The following is a 25,562-nucleotide window of genomic DNA, read 5'->3' as shown; positions in this document are numbered from 1 at the left end:
AAATTTAAAGAAGTTTGATAAGAGAACATTTTGCTTAAAACAGACTTTCATCATAAATATACTTTGTAGAGACTTGCACTAAAAAAGGGACCATGTCTACCAGTCCTGCTTATGAAAAAAAAACATCGCGTCAAAAAGATTTAGTGTACTTACCGCTAGAGATCCACAAGGCAAGTTCTTTCTGAATAACACGCATTGTTTCAAATGTTGCGGAACTTAACTATCGACGTATATTACAAAAGACTGTCTGAAACTCATAATCGCTTGAATGCACTCACCTTTTTCAGCATCTGTCTCTTCCGCTGAACCGAGGTCTGCTTCTGCTGGATGAACTGATGCTTCTCCATCACTTGTTTCAGATTTTTGCTTTCGCGCTTGATGAGTTTCACGTCCTGCGACAGTCCGTAGCCTACAATATCTCCAAAGTTAGATCCTGGAAATCCGGTTTCATCCAGCTGTTTTAACACACTAACCTTCACGCGGCACGTTATTTCGTCCTCCTCCTGTGTGACCTCCTGCTCGGTTTCGGTCTTCTTCTTTTTCTTCTTCTTGCTTTTAATTTCAACTGAGGTTTCTTCGACAAAGACTTCCTCTGATGGAAGTTGGATTTCAGTCGAATCGCTCTGTTCATCGGAACGTTTTCGCTTTTTATTTTTGCTCTTTTTAGTAACTGATTCCTCTGATATCGATTTACCTATTTCTGTAGGCTCATTATCTTCCAACTGTTCAGATTCTTCTTTCTTTGATTTTTTACTGGAAGTGGGTTCTGTTTGAGTTTCTTCCAAAACCGGTTCTTCATATAAAGCTTTTGATCGTTTAGCTTTTTTAGATTTTTTCTTGGAGGATTCCTCGAGTAGGGGTTCATCCTCAAGACTAGCGAGCTCCACATTAGATTCTTGTGTTGCATCGACACCTTCTAATTCTGAACGCTTTTTCTTTTTCTTCTTTTTTGTAGGTTCTTCGCTGCACTCGGCTACATCTTCGGTAGAATTTGCCACGGTTTCATCCAATTCAGCTTCCGCGCTTTTCTTGGATTTCTTTGACTTCTTTTTAGACGTGGTATCTTCCGTCTCTGCTTCCAACTCCGGTTCAATCACAGAATTCTGTTTCGCCTGTCCAAATTTTTCCTGCATCTTACTTTTGAAGTAATCCTGCAGGGACATACTTGCTTTAATCGTAGTTAATCCTAAGACATTGGTTTCATCGGAATCGGATTTATCTTCTACGTCATCCTTATCGTCAGCTTCTTCAACGGCCAGTTTGTTGTTCTTCACCTCGTCCAACGACTTCTTACCGAAAATGTTTGCCAAATCTTTCTCGCTAGCCCTGCTCAAATCCTTACCCCGGGTAAACTTCTTATAGTGAACACGGGCGCGCGAGTTCTTAGATTTCTCCTCCAAGGATTTCATTTTGGCCATATCTACCTCGTCCACAGGAGGAGCTTCTTCGCCGTTCAGCGATTTCAACAGCTGGTTGAAGTCCTGATCATGTTGGGTCCAGTGGTCGTCCTTCTCGCCAGCATAGCCAAATCCTTCAGCGTCCTGCTTCATCTTGGGCAGAATGGGTGCAGACATGCCGTCTTCGCGTTTACCAAGACCTTTGCCCTCGGACCAGCCCAACTTCTCCAGCATCCGCACACCGAAGTTGCTCGAATCTGCAATAAGCATCTCATTCTATAGTTACTTTATCTATGGCAGAGGTGGGGGGTCTTAAAACACTGTAGGTGAAAAAAATATTATGCATAGTAATAAGGTATCTCGTGTTTTTGAATAATTATTTTTAGCAGGTACGACATGAAAACATACAGTGAGAGGCAAAATAAAGTGCCCACCTTACCAGTTTTCGAATTTCTCTCATTGATTTGGTTCAAATTAAAGTTAACACACCTAAATCTTTTGTGATATTTTATTTTTGATGTTCTTTTAAAGTTGCACTTACGAAATTTTGATTAAAAAAAGAATTTTACTTAAAGAAAAAGAAAATCAATTTGTATTGAAAAAAAAGTAGTGACAAAAATAAGTGCCCACTTCCTTCTTGGCCCCAGAAAAGATGATTTAAGAAAAATAAAAAGCAATTTAATAGTTAATGTGTCCTCCTTTGGCCTTAAGGACTTGCTGGAGGCTCTTCGGCATGCTTTTCACCAGGTTTTGTAGGTGTTGTGGATCTAGTTCTTCCCAGGCGCGCTCCAAGGCTTCAAAATAATTATTTTTGTTGGTAACACCAGTTTTTTCAACCCTAGCATCGAGAATCGCCCACAAATTCTCGATGGGGTTGAGGTCTGGGCTTTGTGGAGGCCATTCCAGCGGTTTAATCCGACAAGACCGGAAGAAAGACTTGGTCTTCTTTCCAGTATGCTTCGGGTCGTTGTTCTAGAGAAATATGAATTTCTCTTCAAGGCCCGTCTGGATCAGCGAAACCTCCAGATTTTCCAGCAAGATGTTAATGTAGGAATCTGCCGTCATTATTCCGTCGATTTTCACGACGCTTCCTACTCCACTCCATGAAAAACACCCCCAGACCATCACATTTCATCACATCACACTTCCATGCGTCACCGTTCCTTGGATGTGGCGCTCCTGAAGCTCGAGCTGTCTAACCGAGAGCGGCGGGCTCGTGTGTGATGCAGAGCACCACATCCAAGGAACGGTGAAGCATGGAGGAGGAAATGTGATGGTCTGGGGGTGTTTTTCATGGAGTGGAGTAGAAAACCTCGTGAAAATCGACGGAATAATGATGGCAGATTCCTACATTAACATCTTGCTGGAAAATCTGGAGGTTTCGCTGATCCAGACGGGCCTTGAAGAGAAATTCATATTTCTCTAGAACAACGACCCGAAGCATACTGGAAAGAAGACCAAGTCTTTCTTCCGGTCTTGTCGGATTAAACCGCTGGAATGGCCTCCACAAAGCCCAGACCTCAACCCCATCGAGAATTTGTGGGCGATTCTCGATGCCAGGGTTGAAAAAACTGGTGTTACCAACAAAAATAATTATTTTGAAGCCTTGGAGCGCGCCTGGGAAGAACTAGATCCACAACACCTACAAAACCTGGTGAAAAGCATGCCGAAGAGCCTCCAGCAAGTCCTTAAGGCCAAAGGAGGACACATTAACTATTAAATTGCTTTTTATTTTTCTTAAATCATCTTTTCTGGGGCCAAGAAGGAAGTGGGCACTTATTTTTGTCACTACTTTTTTTTCAATACAAATTGATTTTCTTTTTCTTTAAGTAAAATTCTTTTTTTTATCAAAATTTCGTAAGTGCAACTTTAAAAGAACATCAAAAATAAAATATCACAAAAGATTTAGGTGTGTTAACTTTAATTTGAACCAAATCAATGAGAGAAATTCGAAAACTGGTAAGGTGGGCACTTTATTTTGCCTCTCACTGTAGGGGGGTCCGTAGCCTTGAGGTAACGCTTTCGCTTCATTAGCGGAATGTCATGGATTCAATTCCCAGCCCCTCCAAAAAAATAACCCGTCCAGCCACCAGAAGACGCCGCACGGAGGACCGTGCTTAGGGGAACATATCCATCCTCCGTCAGTATCAGATGGTGACTGAGACAAACTGACCCACTTCGCAGGCAGCTAGCCTCAAACGACTCAGGAACACGGCAAAACGAACCACCGCAAGAGCAATTGACTATGGCTTATGGAAATCGATTGGACCAACAGCAGAGCACTCTCCTACCTGCTCGGTGTGAGAGCATAAAGAGCAGAAGAGAGTGAAAACAGATGTAAATATAGATTAGCTAAAAATAGAACTGTATCGGTAAGGAAGATACAGATAAACTGATTCCGGCACAGTAGTGGCCACGAGCACGGAGTGCCTTAAAAAAAAAACATGAAAACATGTTGGAGTTCTATGTGATTAACTTTCATTTCTAAGTAGATTCGGAGTTATCTTTGGAGTCACAAAACGAATTTCATTACCATTGTCGAGTTTTGAACAATATTGAGTACACCCGATTCTGTTTTTGCACGGGGGATGCGTACCGTGCAAAAAAAGTTTTCGGTTCAAAATTTCAAAAACCGTGCAAAAAAAGTAACACCATTTCTCGACGTTTCATGCAAAAATAAGGTTTTGGTGGAAAAAAATGTATGGAAACTTTTTTTGCACGGCCGTGTAAAAAAAAAACCATGCAAAAACAGAATCGGGTGTATCACAAAGATATGATGTGTTGCAAATTCTATATCTTAAATTGAATAGGGAGTCCGTGCCAGTAATAGATGCAATAGTAACAGATTGAGGAATATAAAACATTTCTATCCGTAACCCAAATTTGGAAAATACCAAATTTTATCCGGAAGATTTTTATTCCATTACGTCCGCACTGGGACAGAGGCCGTGACCGGGAACCGAACCCAGACACCTTCACCATTACTTTGTTTTGTAGCCGCGAACACTACTACCACAGAGAACAGACGTTCATCTTTTCTCGTCAGCGTGTGTAAAGCTTGTACTGGTCATTTCAAAGTATGTCGTTATGCTCCTGTTACGTGGCGCTGTCGTCAGATTGAGAACGCTACAAATTTGCCGCTTTTTACACTTTGGTCTCATCAGATACTGGTACCGTAAAACGGGGTAGCTTTGATAGTTTTTTTTTTCGAAGAAAATTTGATTATTTACGCATGCTGTTTTAAAAGAAATATAATTTAACTTTCGTTCGTTGCACTAAACCTGTAGCCCACTTAGCGAAAGGCTTTCACTAATTGGGCTGAGTTTCAAGCTGTCAAATAACAAAGAACAAAAGTAAAACAGAGCTACCAAAATTGATAAATTGCGTCTTATGTCAGAAAATGAAGTTTGCCTTCGTTTCAGGTGGGCTATAGCCCAACTAACAGGAGCCCAATTAAAACGTAGCCCACTTAAAGATAGTGCAACGAACGAAATTCCACTGTACTGGCATCATAGCTATCGATTGCAGTTGATAGATTGTCAAAAGATTTTTTTAATGGATATATAATTTTTCATATACAGTGGGATTCCGTTTTTGGAAACATTTTTCAATATCATTAAAATTTGTATTTTTTGTTGTAAACATTATTGTGTAGTTTGTTTTAGTCATTTGAAAGGCAAGCCAGCTTCACACTTATCACATTCCAGAGTTCAATTTTTGCCGATATTGCTCCAAATCTCATCAATTTCTAGGAGTACCGTATGCGCTTGTTTAATTCTAGATCACTGTTTCTCAACCTTGGTAACGGCTAAAAAACGGCTCGCTGTGAGGTGTTCGTTCGAGCGTGCTTTTTACAGGATCGGGGGTTGAGAAACGTGGTTCTAGATGGTCGTGTGGTCGCAACGTTTCATGAAGTCTCGCATAACTTATGATCTCACCCTAAAAGTCATTGGTAACCATATGTGTAGCTCGTTGTTTCTGAGCATTTGAATGGATTTTCATGCTATTTAATAACGCTATGGGGAAGAAAGGATCGTTATCTACCTGCCCGTGATGTTGGTTTGGATGCTTATTCTTTCTTCTGCTCAGAAACAACGAGCTACACACGTGGCTACCAATGGCTTCTAGGGCGTTATCTCAGAGTATGCGAGAACTCAGAGTTTCTCTCTACAAGTTCGTCTACCGCATGAAAATATCAAAATGTTCCTTACGAGATCCTAGTGATCCCTGGCTGGGTCTAGGAGTCCACTAACTAGAATCTGGAGAATCCTTACGGGCTCCTATGTTTTTAAAATGAGCTTCTGAAAATGTTCAGCGAATTCTTGAAAATACTGAGTGAAATTAGGGTATCCCTATCGGATATTAGAGATTTCTTGCGGGATCCTGGCACTCTAGAAAGTTCTTATATCCTTTTGAAAATTTCGATCCGAAACTTGAGAATTTTCAACAATATCGCAGCCGAATCTTAAAATTCAAAGCGATATCTTCGAAATTCTTAGCAAGCTCTTGAGCAGATATGAATTCCTATCTGGCTCCTAATCAAGATTCTAAGAATTCTTTACAAGATTCTAAAGAGTTCTAGCGAGCTACTTTAGTGCTCTAACGGGTTTCTGTAGTTTCCTAATGAACACCTGAAGATTTTTATCGGGCTGTTGGGTTTCCCTAGCAGGATCCTGCGAATTCATGTTGAATTCATATCCAAGCTTATTTGATATTCTACAAAATTATGGGCCAGAGTTATGAATCTTAGGGCGCTCATGTGGCTTGCGGGCCGCATGTTAAGCATCACTGCTCTATACCATTTTGTAATAATTTCTAGGATATTTTTCATACATATTAAAAAGAAAATTTACACCATCTTCACTTACATTATACAACGGAAACGGACACACGGAACAACCAGTCATTGAAAATCAGTGAAGAATTTTTGTTTGACGAAAAGATTCCTCTAACAGGTGCGGAAATCGAACCCACACTCCGTACTACAAAACGGCTAAACGACTGACGCTGCTAACCGCACGGCTACGAAGCCCACATGTCTATGGAAAACCTTATTGAAGACTAAGCCAATATTATGTTCCAAAAAATATCATAGTTTTTGTGTACAGCAGTTGATTTCAGCTGTTTGTGTGTGCCCTTTGACTGTAGTCAATCATTTGATATAAGATGCCTTACTATGCAAGGCCTGTCACAATTAACATGACGGGTCTTCAGATTTATAACATAATCCTATTCTACGAAAATCTACTCCGAAATGGTGCGTTTAGAATAGGGATGAAAATACTCAATCTACCGTCGCCTACATTGATACTTGCTGGGTAGAACTTCGTTGATTTTTATTTGTTTTTATCCTCACCTTGACAACATAACAAACATTGGCAAAGCGCTTGCGCAAGATTGTCAGTTTCCTTTTAACCTATGCTGCTACTCAATCGCAGGGTGGCCACCATAAATCCGTTTTGAAATTCCCGCTTTTTTCCCGGTTTTCCCGGCATAATTTTCAAAATTTTCCCGGTTTTTTATTGAGGGGCCCGAACGCAAAAAAGTAACCCATTTCTCGGTTTTTAGTTGAATATACCAAAAAATTGTACTTTAAGCTTTTAAACGGTATTTTAGGTAATTTTTCCGTTCAATAAGAAACAAATAATATTTGTAGAAGACTGGCTTGTGTTTTTTTGGCTCTCGTACAATTAGTTTGGAATGAAAAATTGTTGCAAAAACCTAAAAATCGATTTTCTCAAAAGTGGGATTTTATCACTCACACCCTATTGCTGCTATTCTTGGCACTTTTGATTTACTTAAACATTTTGATGTCCCGGCAAACGTCGTTTTGGCCAGTAGGCCGTAGAGGCTTTGAAAAAAAATCCCGAATTGTGAAAGTGAAAGAATTATTCAAATCAGTCGTCCCGTTCTCAAGCCACTCAAGCCAGACTCGTGACATACAAACACCATTCCATTTTAAATTTAAATATCTAGATATGTCCATTTTGTGCATCCTATTACCCTATTGAAAGTATTTCAATTTTTAATGTTAATTTGTAATTTGAACTTTATTATAAACGATAACCTGTTAGTTGAACTTTACATCTGGTCAAGGAAACGATAATGTTTGTTCTTTTATTTCTTCATAAATATGAAGAGTTCACTAAAGTAAATAAGTTTAAGGTGAGGATGGAACAAAGCCGCTCTAAACTAAAATAACTAAAGAAAACTATGAATCAAATATGGTTGAGTGCTTAAACCTTTTTGTAAAAAGTTTAAAAACTCTGAGTCAGATAAGTTAAAGTAAAAATCAAGCCCTCTTAGTAAGAGAAAAAAAATCATAAAATATTTCAAAACATTACCAACCAACTTTAGTGTAGCAAGCTAGACTATTTCTCCCAGAAAATCATGTTTAAAACCTATTAATCCAAGATAACAGATGGCAATATGATCAACCATATCAACTTTCTACAACTTATTTTTGATGGTTTGTGGATTTAGAGCTTGAAGATTTTCCCGGTGACCATCTCAAATTCCCGGGTTTTCCCGTCTTTTTCCCGCTGGATTCAAATTCCCGTCTTTTTCCCGTTTTTCCCGGTTCGGTGGCCACCCTGCAATCGCTTTTTGATAATCGGAAACAAAAAATGATATTCATTCTAACCAGTTTGACTTTTTTACATTCCGCTTCGGGAAGTTGTAGTTTTTGCACGAGGCACACTAAAGACGCGTCAATATTATCCATTCCGTGCATCGGATCCTTCATAACTCGTATAGCAGCATATTTTATAATAAATTTGAACCTCATTGATAATCAATTTTCTAAAACTGATACTCTTCTGCTTCTGATATTCAAAAACACCAACGACATACGGGCATCGTTGTTTGTTTTGCCCATCTACTTTTGTGCCATCTTCATTGGTACAATCATATTGGTGGTGGTGCGGTTACTTTGATGGTGGCATAAATTCAGTGAATTGAGTATATAGTGAGCATGATTTTTTTCGTCCCTGGTTTAGAAGTCTGGCTATCTGGTTCCATAATTATGATGGAACAACGTCCAAATGATATTTTTCAAATTAAAAAAATGGGTTTCGATTTTAGCACGGTTTCGTTTTTGGCAACTGAAAATTTCTACTTTATTGCCAAAAACAGAATCCCACTGTAATCGTAATTCGGTTTTCTGTTATGGGGTAACTTTGATAATGTAGTATAAATCGAACAAAATTGAATGACATACGTTACATTTATATGGCATTGCATACCTCTAGGCGTTTAACGTTAAATGGAAATTTCTGACTTATGGGAAGTATGCACTTCAACAGAAAAGTAATCGCCTATCTCGATGCGTGGGAAATTTCTTGCAAGAAATGCTCAAGAAAAGCATTTTTCTTTGATCGCAGTACGCAGATGAAAAGAAATGTCAATTCAAATGGAGCTCACTGTACAAAATTTCTCGACCATTTCTGGAGCAGAAATTTCTTCTTTTCTTGAACTGAACAGCATACCTAGCTTTAAGTCTGATTTGCTGCTAAAAAGGAATCATCAAAGGAATGTCTTGTCAATTCCTTGCAGAATTTTTTCAACAGCGACTCCCGTTTGAACTGACATTTCTTTTCAACTGCGTACTGCGATCAGAAAGAGGTGTTTTCTTGATCTATTCCTTGCAAGAATTTCGCATGTATCAAGATAGGCCGAGAAATAACTTGTCAGCGATTCAAATGAAAATAGCTCTACATGTCATACTAATATTCTTTAGTTTTACATTCGTTTTGCTTATAACCGATTAACACCAATTATGATATCTAAACTAATCTAACTAAATATGTGGTGAGTAACACACTATCAAAGTTACCGAATTATCAAGATACCCTGTTTTACGGTACCACACATTGGCCACCGACTAAAAACGTCAAATTAGTGAACTCGTACATCGGTCCATGGACCAATGCACGAGTTCACTATTTTGACGTTTGAGCGGTGCTGAATTCACTCGTTTCCGTGGTAGCACAAATAACACGGCACCGCTAAAACGTCAAAGAATGAACGCGTGCATTGGTCCATATTAAAGATATTAAATAATTGATACGAATGTATGGCGGATTTCGGTCCCCCACTGTATTTATAAGGCGTCCATAGTTCATGCGATTGACAAACATAGAGTTTGGTGATTAATTACGTCATGGCGCATTGGAGGCGCCCGCTGGAGAAGTGAACCACGGCGCACACTTTGGGAAGTACTTCTAGAAAGATTCGCGAATTAGGCGAAACTGACAAAATGTACACAATTTAAGAAACTATAGCGTTAAAATTGTAGCTTGATTGTCTATTCACTGCACTTGAACTTTTCCCCTATCGATAATTTAACTATTGAAAAAACGCAAATTTGTAGAAGACGAAACTTCACCTCATGCAAAACCACACACTGTATTGATTACGCCTGTGTTTTTGTTTATCAAAGTGATGGGCGCATCTAAAATCGAAATCAAAACACGGCTAGAGTAAACGGCGACACTGCAAACAAAAAATAAACAAGGCGTACATGGCGGGCTTAATTGAAACCAGAATGTAAACACGGCGCAAAAGTAATAGGCGACACTGAAAATAATATCGATTACAGGCTCATAACATTGGGCGATACTGGCATTCTTGAGTGCGTTTAAGGCGAAACCTTATAAAAATTTTTTATTACGAAATAGCTAGGGAAATTGTAGGAGATGTGTGTGGTATTGATGAGGATTTTGAAACTAGGTTTATGAAATGTGTATTAAAGTGAAATGGTTAAAGTTTGAGTATATTTTTTCCAATTGGGATTAAAAATTGCACATGAAAATTTCATTGGTTATTTTCTCATTGTTATTGATTTGTCAGATAGGCCCTTATCGCGAATCCCTCTCGACTTGAACTATCCGAATTCGCTTACCATTGTAGACGGGTGCCGCACGTGGCTGTTGCTTGATCTGGCAAAGTTTTCGCTGACGCATTTTCATGCTCGGCAGAGCGACCGATCCAAGATAGTCACCCATCGCGACTGGCTTCCTTCCGGATACGGGATCTTTTCCACGCAATCTGTAAACGATTTGGTGTTGTTGTAACTCCGGAAAACGCCGAAACTCACTGATTTTCTGCGTCCGCCAGCCACGGCGAAGTGACTCCGCGAACGAAAAGGTAAATAAAAACACGCGTTGGTCGATTTTGACGTTTAAGCGAGGTGGCGTCCATGTATGATGTAACACGTGTCTGTTGAACACTCGGTAAAATCGATACACTTTAAAAGGCTTCTATTCAAAGCCTGAACAAATCCAACTCATGAACCTGAGTGGAAATCTTCTACAGTACACACCCAAAAACTTTTCTACTCAGAACCTGAGTTCTATGAAACTTGCTTGGGCTTCACAAATTTCATAACGTGGGTGGGTGGGTGGGTGTGCTTATGGTGTTACGGTTCATACAAAATGTGTAGAACATTCATACAAAAAGCATTACGAGGGGGAGGGTGGGAGTCAAAAATGGCTATTTACAGCCTTATGAAATATATGGGCCCATTTACGAATTTCATAACGCTGAAGGGGATGGGTGAGTGTCCTCGTGATGTTACAGGTCATACAAATTTTGTAAATAAAATCTCGATTACTTTTTCAAATCGACTTAAGTAACTTCCATACAGTTTTGAGAAAATTAATTCAGAAGAATCACAACCTGTCTTCTAAAACTGTTTTAAAATGAATAAACTTTTTCACATTTTTTCGCCGTGTACATTGCTTAAATTTTGCATACAATAAGCTCGCATTCAAAAACTAGGGAGTTCCTGTTATTTCCCACAAAAATTTATTACAAAATGATAAGCCGATTTATTCAGTTACTTACGACGTTTTTGTACCAGTGTAAAATCGACTCAAGTAGTGTTTTGTTTTGATTCGTGGTTAAGTCACTTTTGTCGAATTCGTTTTTGAACCTAGGTTGGAACTGGCGCAACCCGTTCTGAATCACAGTTTCAACCCCAACCCGATTCAGGTTCGACCGAACTACAATTTGCTTGACGTTTGTTTGTTTATGTGTTGATCACCGACCCAGTTCCTAAAAACGAAAACGACATTTGTCTCTCCACACAGCGGAGCGGCGAAAGTAGTGGTTAGGTAGCGAAAGTTGAAAATCTTACTTTCGTCGTTTTGTAATTCCGGAAAGTAAACGTTCTAAAAGTGAAAAATCGAGTTGGTTTAGAGCAAAATGTGTAGAATTTCGTCTGCGAAACACGTAGAATCGATAAAGTAAGTTTGTATACTTTTTTGACTTGAGTCTGTTTGAATAAGTTTTCGAGAAATATTCATACAAAAAGCGTTACGATGGGGTGGATGGGTATCGAAAATTGTCATTTTCAGCGTTATGAAATTTATGAATGAACCCTTAGCAACTTGAACTGCATTGAATCGCAAGTGGTGGGTGTCAAAACTGGCCATTTTCAGCGTTATGGAATTTGTGAATAAACCCCAGGATGAAGGTCGTGAATTCGAATCCCACCAGTCGAGAATCTTTTGGGGTGGACGCATAGAGTGTCTTCGTACCTGCCACAGGATATACTGTAACATAACTAATGCAGTGCTCACAAGAATCCTAACTGAGAACCGGCTTTGCCCCAGTTGGGACGTAATGCCATGAAGAAGAAGAGATGTTAGATATATCGAGGCTCGCCTTTAGGAGTGATATTTTTTTCGGAAACACAAAATTGCAACAAGTAAATTAGACTTCAAAATAATATTTTTCTCCCGGGAATTATAGATCGTACAAAATTATTTCTAGTTCAAATCACGTCTTTACCTATTGATTTTAGTAGAACATTACAAAGTAAAGTGCTGTAATTATTGACATTCTTATATCAATAAGCTGATATAGTATATTATAAATAAGAAGTTAAACCAGACGTCGAATGCTCTAAAAGCTCTACAACTTTGCAATAAAGGTAGGGGGGTTTCAACTCAACCATGGGTTGAAGAATGGATCTTATCAGTCCTAGTAAATATGTTAGTGAAGGATATTCTCCTTAGGCATCCGCTTCCTGGGCCTTTTTCTTGGCGGGTTGCTCCTTGCTTTCCTCTTCGGCCTTTCGCTTCTCACCGCCATTCTTGTGGTGATGGTGTCTGCCTCCCTTCTGATGGCGACCCTTGTTGCGAGCATTGCTGGCCTGTCGTCGTGCCTGCTGATCCTTGACGACCTTTCGCAGGAACTCCTTCTCTTCATCACCCTCCAGCAGGCGGGCGGTGATTTCCTCTTCGTCGATCTGGATCTGAAGCGGGTGGGAGGAGAAAATAATGTTAGATTCAAGTAATTTAGGGTCAGGAATCAGGACATCAGGGCTGGTAGCGACTAAGTGGCTTGAAAGAGACCAAACAGGAATTAAATCTCAATCAAATTCATACAGAAATTTAAGTGTTGCCCAAAGTTTTCTTGAGGTATTACTCGGAAAATTTAGGCAGGAATATATTTATTTCAAGCGTGTGCTTGCATAAGGGCGTAAGTCGCATGGTTGATTTCTCTTCTGCGAAACGAAACGCATATATGCATGCACATTTGTTCCAGATATGGAGACTTCAATGCAACGGTGCTCGGACGTCAGTCAGTTTGACATCTACTCTTGACTTAGTTGAATTTTTTTTCCAACCACCGAGTCATTCCATGTAGCGGAGCTCCAACGAGCGAATCCCCACTGTAGCCTCAATTTTAAAACTTAGCTAACAGTGTGTCAACATTTTTAATGTCGAACTAATCAAAGGTTATTTTTAGTAACTATATGTACGAATAGGTACGTGTATTGCATTTTTTTTTTTTTTTTTTTTTCATAAAACAGGAATAAGGGCTTATGCTAACACGAATCTTCCATAGTTTGTCAAACGAAAATAAATGTAACATTTTCACGATACAAATTTGTGTTATCACAAGCATGAACCGAGCTCACCAGAGTGTAATACATCCTCGGCTTAAGTCACTCCGACAACACAGAAAAAAACACGAACCCGCATGCTAGGGATTTACCAAGCGCACTCGGATTGTGTTTAAGAATAACCGCAAAAACTAGGTACTCCATTATAAATTCCTTCAGGAACCACTTCAAAGATTCGTTCACAAAATTTTCAAGAAAAGACCTTGAAGAAAACGATGATTCTTCTATCGATTTTGTTAGGACTTGGTCCAAGATTTCTATTTGGGGCGTCTCTCATTTAGAACTCCATTCTGCTCCAGAATAGTCGTTCAGTTTTTCTTCAACATTTCTACCAAGAATTTCTCCAAGGATATCTTCAGAAGTTGCTTATGATTTCTTCAGGAATTCCAGAAGAAATTCATTGAGAAATTTTACAACGAAGTACTCGTAGAATCTATTACTCTAGGGATGTTTCCAACAGAGTGTCTACTCGTTTACTGAAATGAAATTCCCTAATATTTCCAGGTTTTTCCAGGTCTTAAGAAATAATTGTAGGCTCAAGAAAGACTTTTAAATACTAATGATTAACGAATTATTAGTTTTGAACGAATTTAAATTCATTTTTAACAGTCGGCCTTAAATGGCTTCAAAACACTTGAACAGAAAACCAAGATTTCTTTAGTTCTTTAGTGATTATTTCCCAAGGAATTCCCCCTACAATTTCATTTTAGAAACCTCAAGAACACAATAATATTTTTGAAGGAGAACCACAGAAACACCTCAGAGATTTCTTTAGGAATTCCTCCAAAGATTCTCCAACAAAGTCTTAAGTCCTCCAGACTTTTATGCAACGATTGTTCCATCGCTTCCTTCTGAGCACTCTCAAAAATACCCGTTTAGAACATGTAAAATAACAGTAACTTCTCCAGAAAGCACATCTGGGTCTTTCTTAGAATCCCCTACAACATTGTTTTTCAGGATATTTTTAACATTTTAACTTGAAATTTCTCTATGGAAACTTATTGGATGTACCCTAGAGATTCCTTCTAAGATTTCTTAAGAAATTACTCCAATAATTCTTTGAAATATTTCCCAAGTAATCCTTCGAATGATTCTATAACATTCCCCAGAAAACCATTCCCCCGAAACCCATTCCCCAGAATTCCATTCCCTAGAATCTCATTCCCCAGAATGTACCATTCCCCAGAATTTCACTCCCCAGAATGAACCATTCCCCAGAAAACCAATCCCCAGAATGGACCATTCCCCAGAAAATTATATACCTACTTTAAAGTTTTGAAATAATCTATTTAAAAAACTTGAAAATTAAACTCCATACAAAGTTGTTTACAAGTACCATCAGTGCACCAGTATCCGCTCATGTACCAGTAGCCCGCTCACATCGAAAAAAGATAAGTTTAAACAAAATAAATATGGAAACTATAGCCACTAGACGATTTAAATCGACAAATTGAATTATACTGTGGACAATCTTTTGCGTATTTACTCAAATTACCTTACTTTTAAAACTCGTGAGCGGGCTACTGGAACATGAGCGGATACTGGTGCACTGATGGTACATGAGAAGATTAGCATTGGTGCTGCTAATTATGAACACTTTACGCATAATTCAAATTTCATTTGCAAATGAACTATTACAGTAGTTTCACTTTTATTGGCACTTATGAAAACTGATAGATCAGTCTATGGGGAAACACAATATCCAATATTTATTTAAAAGAATATACAACTCATCACTACTCTGCACAAAATAGAGCTACACCCTTCTTTCGGTATAGTAGATTCCAAATGTATAATTTCACATGTATGTCCAATTTTTATCAAATGTAGTGATGTATGCAGCTTTTCATCAATGTTTTAAGAAGGTGCATCATCTCTTACTTTTTAGGGCTACACCGATTAGAATAAAGACGTTCGTAGTATCATATTATACGTTTCCGATATAATGATTACGTAAACTCGGCAGAATAAAAACTTACTATTCTGCACAATAAAATGATACGCCCTTCTTTGCGTCAAGTCTAAATTACAAATGACTTGTTTAATTTTGCACAAAATAGTGATACACCCTTCTTTCAGTCTTATCCTGTTGACGATATAGACAAAATTTTCCGTAAGAATACCAAATGGCAAGAAGGCATTTGGCATGATTGATTAAATGATCAAGGACCATTTGATATAATGGTCATTTGGCCAATGACCATTTGGCATGACATGAAGAACATCCTTTTTGAAAAGAAGGAGCATAAGTATGGCTGGATGGCAAATGGCTTTATACCAAATTATTTTATGCCAAGTGACCTTTTGCTATATGGGCTCTCCATCGATATATTTATTAATGAGATAATACTGAAAGAAGGGTGCATCACTATATATGCAAAAATAAACATATAGTCTGTATATTTTATGGGAATGTATTAAAAGAAGGGTGTATTATAATAATATGCAAAATACTCATGAATAGGGGGATTAGGGGCATATTGGACACATTAGGTAAATGCTTATTTTACATAGAATGGAAATATGTTTCTTTGCTCTAAAATAAATCCACCGCTTCCTCTGCTTTGCTTATAAACTAATTTGAAGCTGAGAAAAAAAATATAGTAGAATTTCAGAGGACAAATGAAGCAAAGCGTAAATTTTATACCGTCAAAACGTTCATATACAATACAGATTTCGTACAGTTTATAAAATTTTGCTGAAATATGCATATTCCCAGAGAGTAAGGGGGTGTGCATTTCGCCCCGTGTGTTCATTATGTCCCTAACCCTCCTACCTACATATTTGCTTTGTCACATCAGACCTTAGCCTGTCACATAAGTGACTCTTCTTCCTCTTTTCTAGCGATACGTCCCTACTGGGACAGAGCCTGCTTCTCAGCTTAGTGTTCTTATGTGCACTTCCACAGTTATTAACTGAGAGCTTACTATGCCAATGACCATTTTTGCATGCGTATATCGTGTGGCAGGTACGAAGATACTCTATGCCCTGGGAAGTCGAGAAAATTTCCAACCCGAAAAGATCCTCGACCGGTGGGATTCGAACCCACGACCCTCATCTTGGTCTTGCTGAATAGCTGCGCGTTTACCGCTACGGCAATCTGCGCCCCCACATAAGTGACTCACGCAAAGCAATAATTAAAAAAAGAAAAAAAAATGGATATTCATATAGCTTTCTGGGGAATGGTGCATTCTGGGGAATGGAATTCTGGGGAATGTTACATTCTAGGGAACGATTTTCTGGGGAATGGTTCATTCTGGGGAACGGAATTCTGGGGAATGGTTTTCGGGGGAACGGTTTTCTGGGGAATGTTATAGAATCCTTCGAATATATATTTTTTTAGGCGTTTCATGAAAATTTTTCAGATATTATTAAATAAATCTTTGATAAAAACCTGGACGAGTAATATTTTAGAAGAAAACCTTACGTAAACTCTGATGAACCTTGTGTAATGTTTAAAGTACATAACTCTTGATGAACAACGATCCTTGAAAGAACTACTGGACACTTGAGGAAATTTTAGAAGATTTCCTAGATCAACAAAATCAATCGAATAGCTTATCCCGTAGGATTTTCTGAATTCTAATTCCTTGAATAACATCGGAAGGAATTCCCAAAGAAGTTTGTATAAGAATGATCGGAGTAATTACTGGAAAATTTACAGTGGTGTTAACTGGTGTGGAACCTTGAATAAACTTTAGAAGATTTCAAGAATATTTTATTCAAGAAATTAATTGGGAAACGTTTGGATGAAATACTGAAGAAACTCCTAGAAACAAATCTATAGGAGCATTATGATGAATCGACGATCGAGTTTATTGGGCAATCCTTCCTTCCTAATAGATTTCCTCGAATAAGCCCTCGAGAAATTGTTGGAGCGATTTCTGGAAGTAACCATGGATGAACTGTTAACGAATTCACATGAAAAGGCGTAGAAATTCTTGTGGGGTTCCTTGGTAAAATATCTAAGCAAATTTCTTCAAAACTATGGAATAAACCTTTGTGGGTTTTCTTGAAGAAATTTCTGTATATGAATCTTTGGATAATTCTTTAGAGCAACAACTGAAGTAATCGATTAAATAAATAATGCATAGTTTGGGATGGTTTTCTAAAAAATAAATTAAAGAAATAAATGAAGAGACTACGGGCCTCAAATTTGCTGGATAAATATCTGGTGTAATTGATAGAGAGAAATCTATAAAAAATCTAGAGAACATCTTTGAAAGTATTCCTTTTTTTTTGTATGGTATTCAGTTGGAGCTGCCTGACAGCTTAACTTGTCAAGGCTGAACCCTCGGTCTGGCTTTTGCCAAGTTTCCCCTCTACCAGGACCAATACTCAGACGGACTAGGCAATGGCGCCCACATGAACACTGTTTTTTATTAGTATTGTGACGTGGTAGTTTTTGAAAAGTACCCATATTCCCTTGCTTCTGAGAAAAGGAAGCATTATGAAAATCAGCAGCTCCATTAGAATTTGTTTGAAATAGTAGTGTAGAATTTGTTTGAAATAGTAGTGCATTACTAATACTGTCTAGTCGAAATGGTTTTGAATAATTTGTCATTCAAGTGCTATTCTGATTACTATTGTCTTTTACGTAAGATTAGAGTCTTAAATGTCAAGTGTCGTCAAGTCAACAAAATTAGGCTGTTTAGTAGTAGTTCTAGTTAATTTCATTTTTGTTGTTAAAAGTATTTATTGGTCATTACGTTCATATATCCTTGAAGAAAAAAGTCGCTTTCCTTGTCTGTTCAACAATTTTTCGAAACTAGCAAGTGTACCCTAATGATCGATCTGAGCGTCTTACTTTTCATAGTCATTTTTATAGTGAATATTGAAGAGTAAAGTTACCTTAGGCTTCTATTACAGTCTCCTACAAGATTCACTTTTCGGTGGCAAATGCAATGCTTCACAACGCCTACTTTCTACTTGTAAATTTTGCGAAAATGAAGCTGGAATGAGATTATTTATACCGCTGTTACAAAAGAGGTATTTCTTATTATGGCAATGTAAAAACCATATTAAAATAAGATTATCGCCACTTATTTCTACTCAGTGAATCTACTAGTCATTTTCCTAAGTATTCCCTACGTCGTATATGATAGCGATGTATCTAGCTAGCTAATAGTAAGAGTGGCTACGGATCATTCTGGTTAGCAAAAGGCAAACTGAACGTCACATCAATTCTATCAATGACGTCGGCATCAATTCTATCAATGACGCAGAATGTCCGTTGGATCACATCCGAGATATTATTGCGTCTATGCCATATGAATTATGACGCGGCTTTAAGCAAAAAATGCCAAAATGTGATACCACCACTACAGGTTACGCCTTTGGTTTCCATCATATGGGCTAATGGATTATGCCCTCCCATCGCGGCAAGGTCGCATAACCAAGGGGAGGGTGAGAACATCTTTGAAAGTATTCCAGATCAAATCTCTTGGAATTACTTGGATATTGCTTGAAGCTTTTTCTCGAGGGATCTGAGAAAAAAAACTAAATGAGCCTGTTGAATAGTCACATTATTGTCTCTGAATGTTACTGTGTATAACTTTGCATCAAAGTATTCCAGATCAAATCTCTTGGAATTACTTGGATATTGCTTGAAGCTTTTTCTCGAGGGATCTGAGAAAAAAAACTAAATGAGCCTGTTGAATAGTCACATTATAGTCTCTGAATGTTACTGTGTATAACTTTGCATCAGGATTAACTGCAAGCAATATAATGCATTATAGTGACTTTAGAGACCATTTTGTTCAAAACAGAGACTTTAGAGATCTTCCTTCAAAAATAGAAACTTTGTCAAGACTTGCATTGAACTGGACACCAATTATCTTAAAAGAGACCTGCTACCAACTCTGCGAAGGACATAAATGTTTTTTTTTTTGTATTTCATTAGAATATCTACGAAAAACAGGAATGCTTAATATATTCTGAGAGCGGGCTCTAAACAGCTAGTCTGGTCTGACGAAAAAGGTCTATTCAGAAGTTCCATTAGAAAGTATTAATTTTACTAGTGTATGCGTCGATCTTTTACATTAATCAATTACACTGCGGAACATTCTCTTTGTTTCAAGCATCAAAATACTGCTATTTACTTAAATAGAGTTACTGAAACCATGGCCGTTTTTAAAAATATTTTCTAGTTTTTGCGATATTGGGTGTTGCATTGTTTAACGACTACAGTTAACTTACATGCAAGAACCAGCTTATATGAAGATTTATTTGCTTAGTTTACTACAGAATTCAAAGTTAATGTGCTAGAGAACACTTTTCCACAAATTTCATAATACTTTGATCCTACATAATCTTATTCTGATGATTAATGGTAGGTTAGATCACTATATACCAATAATAGTTTAACTTTCAACATTAAAAAACCTACCCGTACCTCAAAATTGTAATGCGCTGGAACATTTTCGAAATCAGCTTCAAATTCACCAACCTCAAATTTACTAGGCACATGATTTGATCTTTTAGACACGCAAAAATGTTATCTTTGCGTAATATTACTGCTACCTTTGAAAATTTTAATCATGCAGATTTATAACCCGCAACAAACAGAAGTTTTTTTCTGGGAATAATCGATGTTTTTTTTGTATTCAGTTGGAGCTGCCTGACAGCTTAACTTGTCAAGGCTGAATCCTCGGTCTATTTTGATTACTCCTGTCTTTTACGTAAGATTAGAATCTTAAATGTCAATTGTCGTCAAATCTTAACAAAATTGGCTGTTTAGTAGTAGTTCTAGTTAATTTCGTTTTATGTTGTTAAAAGTATTTAGGGTCGGTGTTCCCTTAGTGGACAGTCCCCTATAGTCGCACTAGTGGCTTTTTACGGCCGTTTTGCTATAAAGCTTTTTAAAATATTTTTCTACATGAAGGTGAGGAGCTATTTATCTAAGTACCATTGATACACAGCTTGATTTTGTTTGAAAAATTATTGAAATAATTAGTTTTGCTTAAAATTTGAGCTCTTTTGTGCCTATAGTAAACCTATTGTTCCTATAGTAGCACTACTGAGAGAAACTATTTTTTGTTATACGGAATAATTGATGAATTAAGAACTTTTTTTCATCAAACGAAAGCTTTTAATCCACACTTTGTAGGAAAAATATAAAAGTTTTGTAAAAATACGATTTTGATTAGTATTTTGCCAACGCCGTGATGCTAGGAACAGAAATTAGAAATAGTGCTACCATATGCCTATTAGTGTGGGACAAAATTTAGATTCTCGCTCCAGTCCACTTTTTGGATTGCATTTAGGTCCCATAACAACTGTGCAAAATTTCAGCTCGATCGGATAAACTATATTTTAGCGCCAGCCGTTCAAAGTTTGTATGGGATTTACTATGGGAAAACTTACTTTTGCAAAGAAAAATCGCCAGAGGTCGCCCATTGACCTCTATAAAAATTCTAAACACTGACCTCGATAGGTAGTTTTACGATGAAGAATATTGCCGAAGACCGCGAAACAATCCGACACTTGTGAAAAAATTTATTCAATGAAAACCTATTGGCAAGGCGACGTTGATTAACACGTAAAGGAATAACAATAATAACAAAATCGGGTAAAATTTCCGAATAGTCTATGCTTAATAACTTTTTCCACAAGCATCGGATTGCTTTGCGGTCTTTGGCAATGTTGTTCATCGTAGAAATACCTATCGAGATCTGTGTTCAGAATTTTTATAGAGGTCAACGGGCGACCTCTGGCGATTTTTCATTGCAAAAGTAAGTTTTCCCATAGTAAATCCCATACAAACTTTGAACGGCTGGCGCTAAAATATAGTTTCTTCGATCGAGCTGACATTTTGCACAGTTGTTATAGGACCTAAATGCAATCCAAAAAGTGGACTGGAGCGAGAATCTAAATTTTTCATATAACCGTGTCCCATGCTAATGCCTATATACCTATATAGGCACATGTATTCCTATAGTGGCACAAGCGATAATAAATACAAACATATGATTTTTCGTAGTTTTCATATTTTTCCCACAAAACCAAGATAAAAAGCTTCCAGATGATGTAAAAATAATGACGCTAGCGTTATTTTTTTGATTTTATACGAATATTTGTTCTTAGCTATGCGGCTATTGGTACATCGACCCTATCCTTAAAAAAAGTCACTTTCCTTGTCTGTTCAACAATTTCTCGAAACTAGCAAGTGTACCCTAATGATCGATCTCAGCGTCTTACTTTCAATAGTCATTATTATAGTGAATATTCAAGAGTAAAGTTACCTTAGGCTTCTATTACAGTCTCCTACAAGATTCACTTTTCGGTGGCAAATCACAACGCCTACTTTCTACTTGTAAATTTTGCGAAAATGAAGCTGGAATTAGATTGGTTATAGGGGAAGTGGTGGTAAAATCAACAGGGGTGGTAAAATGAACACCGTGACTTTTACCGAGAAAAAACCATTTTCGAAGAATTTTTATCACGCACGGGCGATTTAGAGCATAAATCTGAGTGTTCGAGTTGATACGGAGGTCAATTGAAGTGAAAATATCAACAAAAACTAAGATTTTAGAAAACCACGTTTGAAAATTAAAACTGACGTAACTTTTAGCGCGGGAGACTTGAGGTTTTCCAGTGAGGTGAATATCGTTATGATATGATGTCAAATCTGATACCTTTAGAATTCTTTTTGAATGGGTTACAATCATTAATGGATGTATTTTCGGTAGGGCAATGCAAGTTTTCAAAAATATTTGTTTCGCTCACATTTTTTGCGTTGTGTTCATTTTACCACCAACCGCTGTTCATTTTACCCACATAGTGCAGGTAAAATGAACATTTGCATCGCTTTTTGATAGCAATGAAAACATGTGAAAATTTAGATATTTTAGTCTGAATCTATGTCGCTGCTATGGGGCGGTCCATTAATTACGTAAGGGTTTATGGGGGGAGGGGGCGGTCTGAGATTTCTTACGTGCCATACAAATTATTTTTAATTTTCCATACAAAAAATCTTACCATGGGGGGAGGGGGGGTTGAAAAACCCCGAAAAATGTCTTACGTAATAAATGGACAGCCCCTATAGATTACATCCCTATTTTTGATGGTGTGCGATAGAACTATACAAATTCCTCGTTTTTCTATCAGAAACAAGATGATTTCCTTAACTGCCCATAAACGCATAATTGTCCCATGTGAATAGGAAATCCAGCAAACATGGGACTGACATGCAATTATGGGCAGTTAAGGTGTTCATTTTACCACCCCTTCCCCTACCGTTGTTACAAAAGAGGTATTCCTTGTTATGGTAATGTAAAAACCATATTAAAATAAGATTGTCGTCACTTATTTCTACTCAGTGAATCTACTAGTCATTTTCCTCAGAGTTATATTCCCTACGTCGCATATGATATCGGTGTATCTAGTTAGCTTAGTAAGAGTGGCTACGGTACGGACCATTCTGGTTAGCAAAAGGCAAACTGAACGTCGCGAATAGAATTAAAGTCCACTTCGAATAGATTCATTATTTGAAATGGGCATCAATGCAATCAACGAAGCAGAACGTCCGTTGGATCACATCCGAGATATTATTGCGTCTATGCCATATGAATTATGACGCGGCTTTAAGCAAAATATGCCAAAATGTGATACCACCACTACAGGTTACGCCTTTGGTTTCCATCATATGGGCTAATGGATTATGCCCTCCCATCGCGGCAAGGTCGCATAACCAAGGGGAAGGAACTAAGAATAATCGATGATTTTAGTGCTTTATGATAAATATATAATGAATCATTTGAAAGCATTTCACGAAAAACGTCTAAGTTTATTAATGAACTGAATCGTTCAAGTAGCATTTTTAATTTTTATATTAAATAAAGTGTGCAAAAAAAGTTTTGAAATAGTTAATCGTGAACATATTCAACCATGAATTACTGTTTCAAAATTATTTCTTTTAGTGTGGCTAAAAATCCCTGAGAAATCCAGGTTTTTCCAGGTGGTAGACACCCTGTCCAAGGAATTGCCGATCATTTTTCTTATAAATTATAGAAGTAATCCTTGGAAAAATAGGAACGTATTGCTAAAACAAATCCTATAGTAATCTCTGATGAAACTTCTGTAGAGATTACTTATGATCTCTTGCGAGGATCGTTGAAAAAAATCCCTAACTCTGAAGGAAGTCTTGAAAAGATTGTCTACATGAATTTCTAGGATATAAAAATTCAATGCTGAAAGATTTTCGGAGAGCATTCCTTGAAAAACATTGAACAGAATCCCTTAAGTAACTTGTGTGAAAATAGTCGGAATCATTGCTGTGGTATTTGCTGGTGTGAAACCTCAAATGAAGTTTTGAAGAATTTACTTGAGAATTGTTTGGAAGAACCGCGATGCAAATTCGTGGATGAAATTTTGGAAAATTTCTAGATAAACTTCTGCAGGAACATAATATTGAATCCCTTTTGAAATTAATTAAGCAACTCCTAGAAGATTTCCCAATACATTTCTTGGAATAATCCCTGATACAATTTTGAAGCAATTTTTAAGATAAACTAAAGGTAAATTCACGAAGAAATTCATATGAAAATAGCTGAAGATACAACTAGTCAAATCGGCGTAGAAAAACCTTGAGTAATTCTCGTAGGGGTTCCTGGACCTTTAACGATTTTTTAACTCTCTGGAATAAACCCTTGGGGATTTTCTTGGAAGAATTTCTTTGAGAATCTTGGCAAGGTCTGCTACTACTAGAAAAACCTAGAGGAAGTTCTGGAAGTGTTTTGGGAAATTTTCAGAGTACAATCCCTATGGAATTATCTGTTTAGGTATTTCGAAAAAGAATTCATTTCCAGGAGAGTGATTTAAGACCAATTTGGTAGGAAAAGAGACCTTCCTTTAAAAGTAGAGACTTGCATTCCATTAGTGACCAAGTCATTAAAAACTAAAAAGAAACCTGCCACCAGCCCTGAAAGGGAGACCAAGTCTACCTACCTTGCTGTCGGTAAGCTTTTCCATGAACTTCTTTCCGGCATCGTCGGCAGCGAAACGAACGGTTCCCTCGCTGTCGGTCTTCTGGTAGTCAATGAAGGCAACCTCCAGCGATTCGTCCAGCTTCAGGATCGTCTCCTTGATGGTTTCCCGACTGGTTTCCTTGTTGAAACCGGCCAAATGAACGCAAGCGCCTTTCGGTAGATGATCAATGTTGAAACGGTCCTCTTCCTTCTTTTTGTCCTTCTTCTTGCGTTCGGCCTTTTTCTCTTCGAAGTAATCGTCCTGCATCTTGCGGATCAGGTCTTTGCCTTTGTACTCTAGCTTTTCCTTCTTCAGGAACTCGGCGCAATCTTCCTTGGTGGCAAAGGTCAAGAAAACGCTTCCCTTGAACAAATACTTCTTGGTGGCTTTGTCGTGATACTTCCTCATGACAATGTTAGTGATTTTGTTGAAAGGTTCGAAGAATTCAAGCAGTTCGCTCATCTGAGTACCCTCCTCCGGGGCAAATCCTTTCACGTACACGGTACGTCCATAAATTTCCTTCCGGGTCTCTTCGTTCTGCTCTGGAAGTGGTCTTTCCGGATGGCGACGCAGCTTTTCACGGTCCTCGCTGATCTCGATCAATCCCTCATCGGATTTCTCGATGGCATCAACGATCACTTTCTTGTCTTCGCTCAGGGACTTCAGTCGCTTGAATGTGAGCAACACGTCCACCGGTACCCAACCCTCATCCTTTGAGATCTGTTCCTGCAGGAACTTATCGCGTGCCAGATTGGCATCTCCGAAGTAGTACTCCAGTTGGCGGATGATCGAACCCTCCAGCTTGGACACGTTTTCCGTCGTTTCTTGTGCAGGCTCTTCGGTCTGTTCTGTGGTTTCTGGGGCTTCCTCCTTGGTAGGTTCTTCCGTGGCAACGGGTTTAGCTTCGACTTCGGTCATTTTGGCGATCCTGTAAACAAGTTAAACAAAATGTTTGAGGTTATGTTTGAACTCAACCAACCGAAAGGTGGCCACCGGTAGGAACACGATTTTCAGTAGTACGCAAATTTAAGAACATGAACCATTTTACGCAGAAGACATCCAGTAACAATTTAGTAGCTTTCTAAATATAATATAAAATGAAGACTTACGTGTTTTATCGTTGAATTTAATAATTAAATTGAAGAAGCGTTGAATCGCACGTGTAGCTCTACTGATGAAAACAACCTGAATGATTTTAACTCCGACAAAGGATTGACAACTTGAGTAAAACGCACGCACACAGGCGCACATTCTTTTTACCAACGGCAATCGAGGGAGTACCC

General features: G+C 38.0%; 2 protein-coding genes across 3 annotated transcripts; both read right to left on the bottom strand.

Annotated features, from left to right (window-relative positions):
- Positions 1-198: 198 nt before the first annotated feature.
- LOC5578793 (PIN2/TERF1-interacting telomerase inhibitor 1) lies at positions 199-10,565 on the bottom strand. 2 transcript variants are annotated; one of them, XM_001657113.2, is made up of 3 exons: positions 10,300-10,565; positions 474-1,654; positions 199-409 (listed from the first exon to the last, which is right to left on the bottom strand). In XM_001657113.2, exons 1-3 carry the CDS (start codon positions 10,400-10,402, stop codon positions 386-388), a joined length of 1,308 nt encoding a protein of 435 aa, XP_001657163.2. In that variant the 5' UTR covers positions 10,403-10,565; the 3' UTR covers positions 199-385. The 2 variants fall into 2 exon arrangements, with proteins under 2 accessions (XP_001657163.2, XP_001657164.2); XM_001657114.2 differs by having other exon boundaries at positions 199-1,654.
- A 1,544-nt stretch (positions 10,566-12,109) lies between these two features.
- On the bottom strand, positions 12,110-25,542 carry LOC5578794 (la protein homolog). The gene is made up of 3 exons (XM_001657115.2): positions 25,389-25,542; positions 24,259-25,207; positions 12,110-12,657 (listed from the first exon to the last, which is right to left on the bottom strand). The coding sequence occupies exons 2-3, from the start codon at positions 25,195-25,197 to the stop codon at positions 12,415-12,417; spliced, it is 1,182 nt and encodes a 393-aa protein (XP_001657165.1). The 5' UTR covers positions 25,198-25,207; positions 25,389-25,542; the 3' UTR covers positions 12,110-12,414.
- Between the last annotated feature and the right edge of the window lie 20 nt (positions 25,543-25,562).

This window comes from Aedes aegypti, chromosome 2, assembly GCF_002204515.2.
Source record: "Aedes aegypti strain LVP_AGWG chromosome 2, AaegL5.0 Primary Assembly, whole genome shotgun sequence".
NCBI classification, from domain to species: Eukaryota; Metazoa; Arthropoda; class Insecta; order Diptera; family Culicidae; genus Aedes; species Aedes aegypti.
This window is presented reverse-complemented; position numbering and strand designations above follow the sequence as displayed.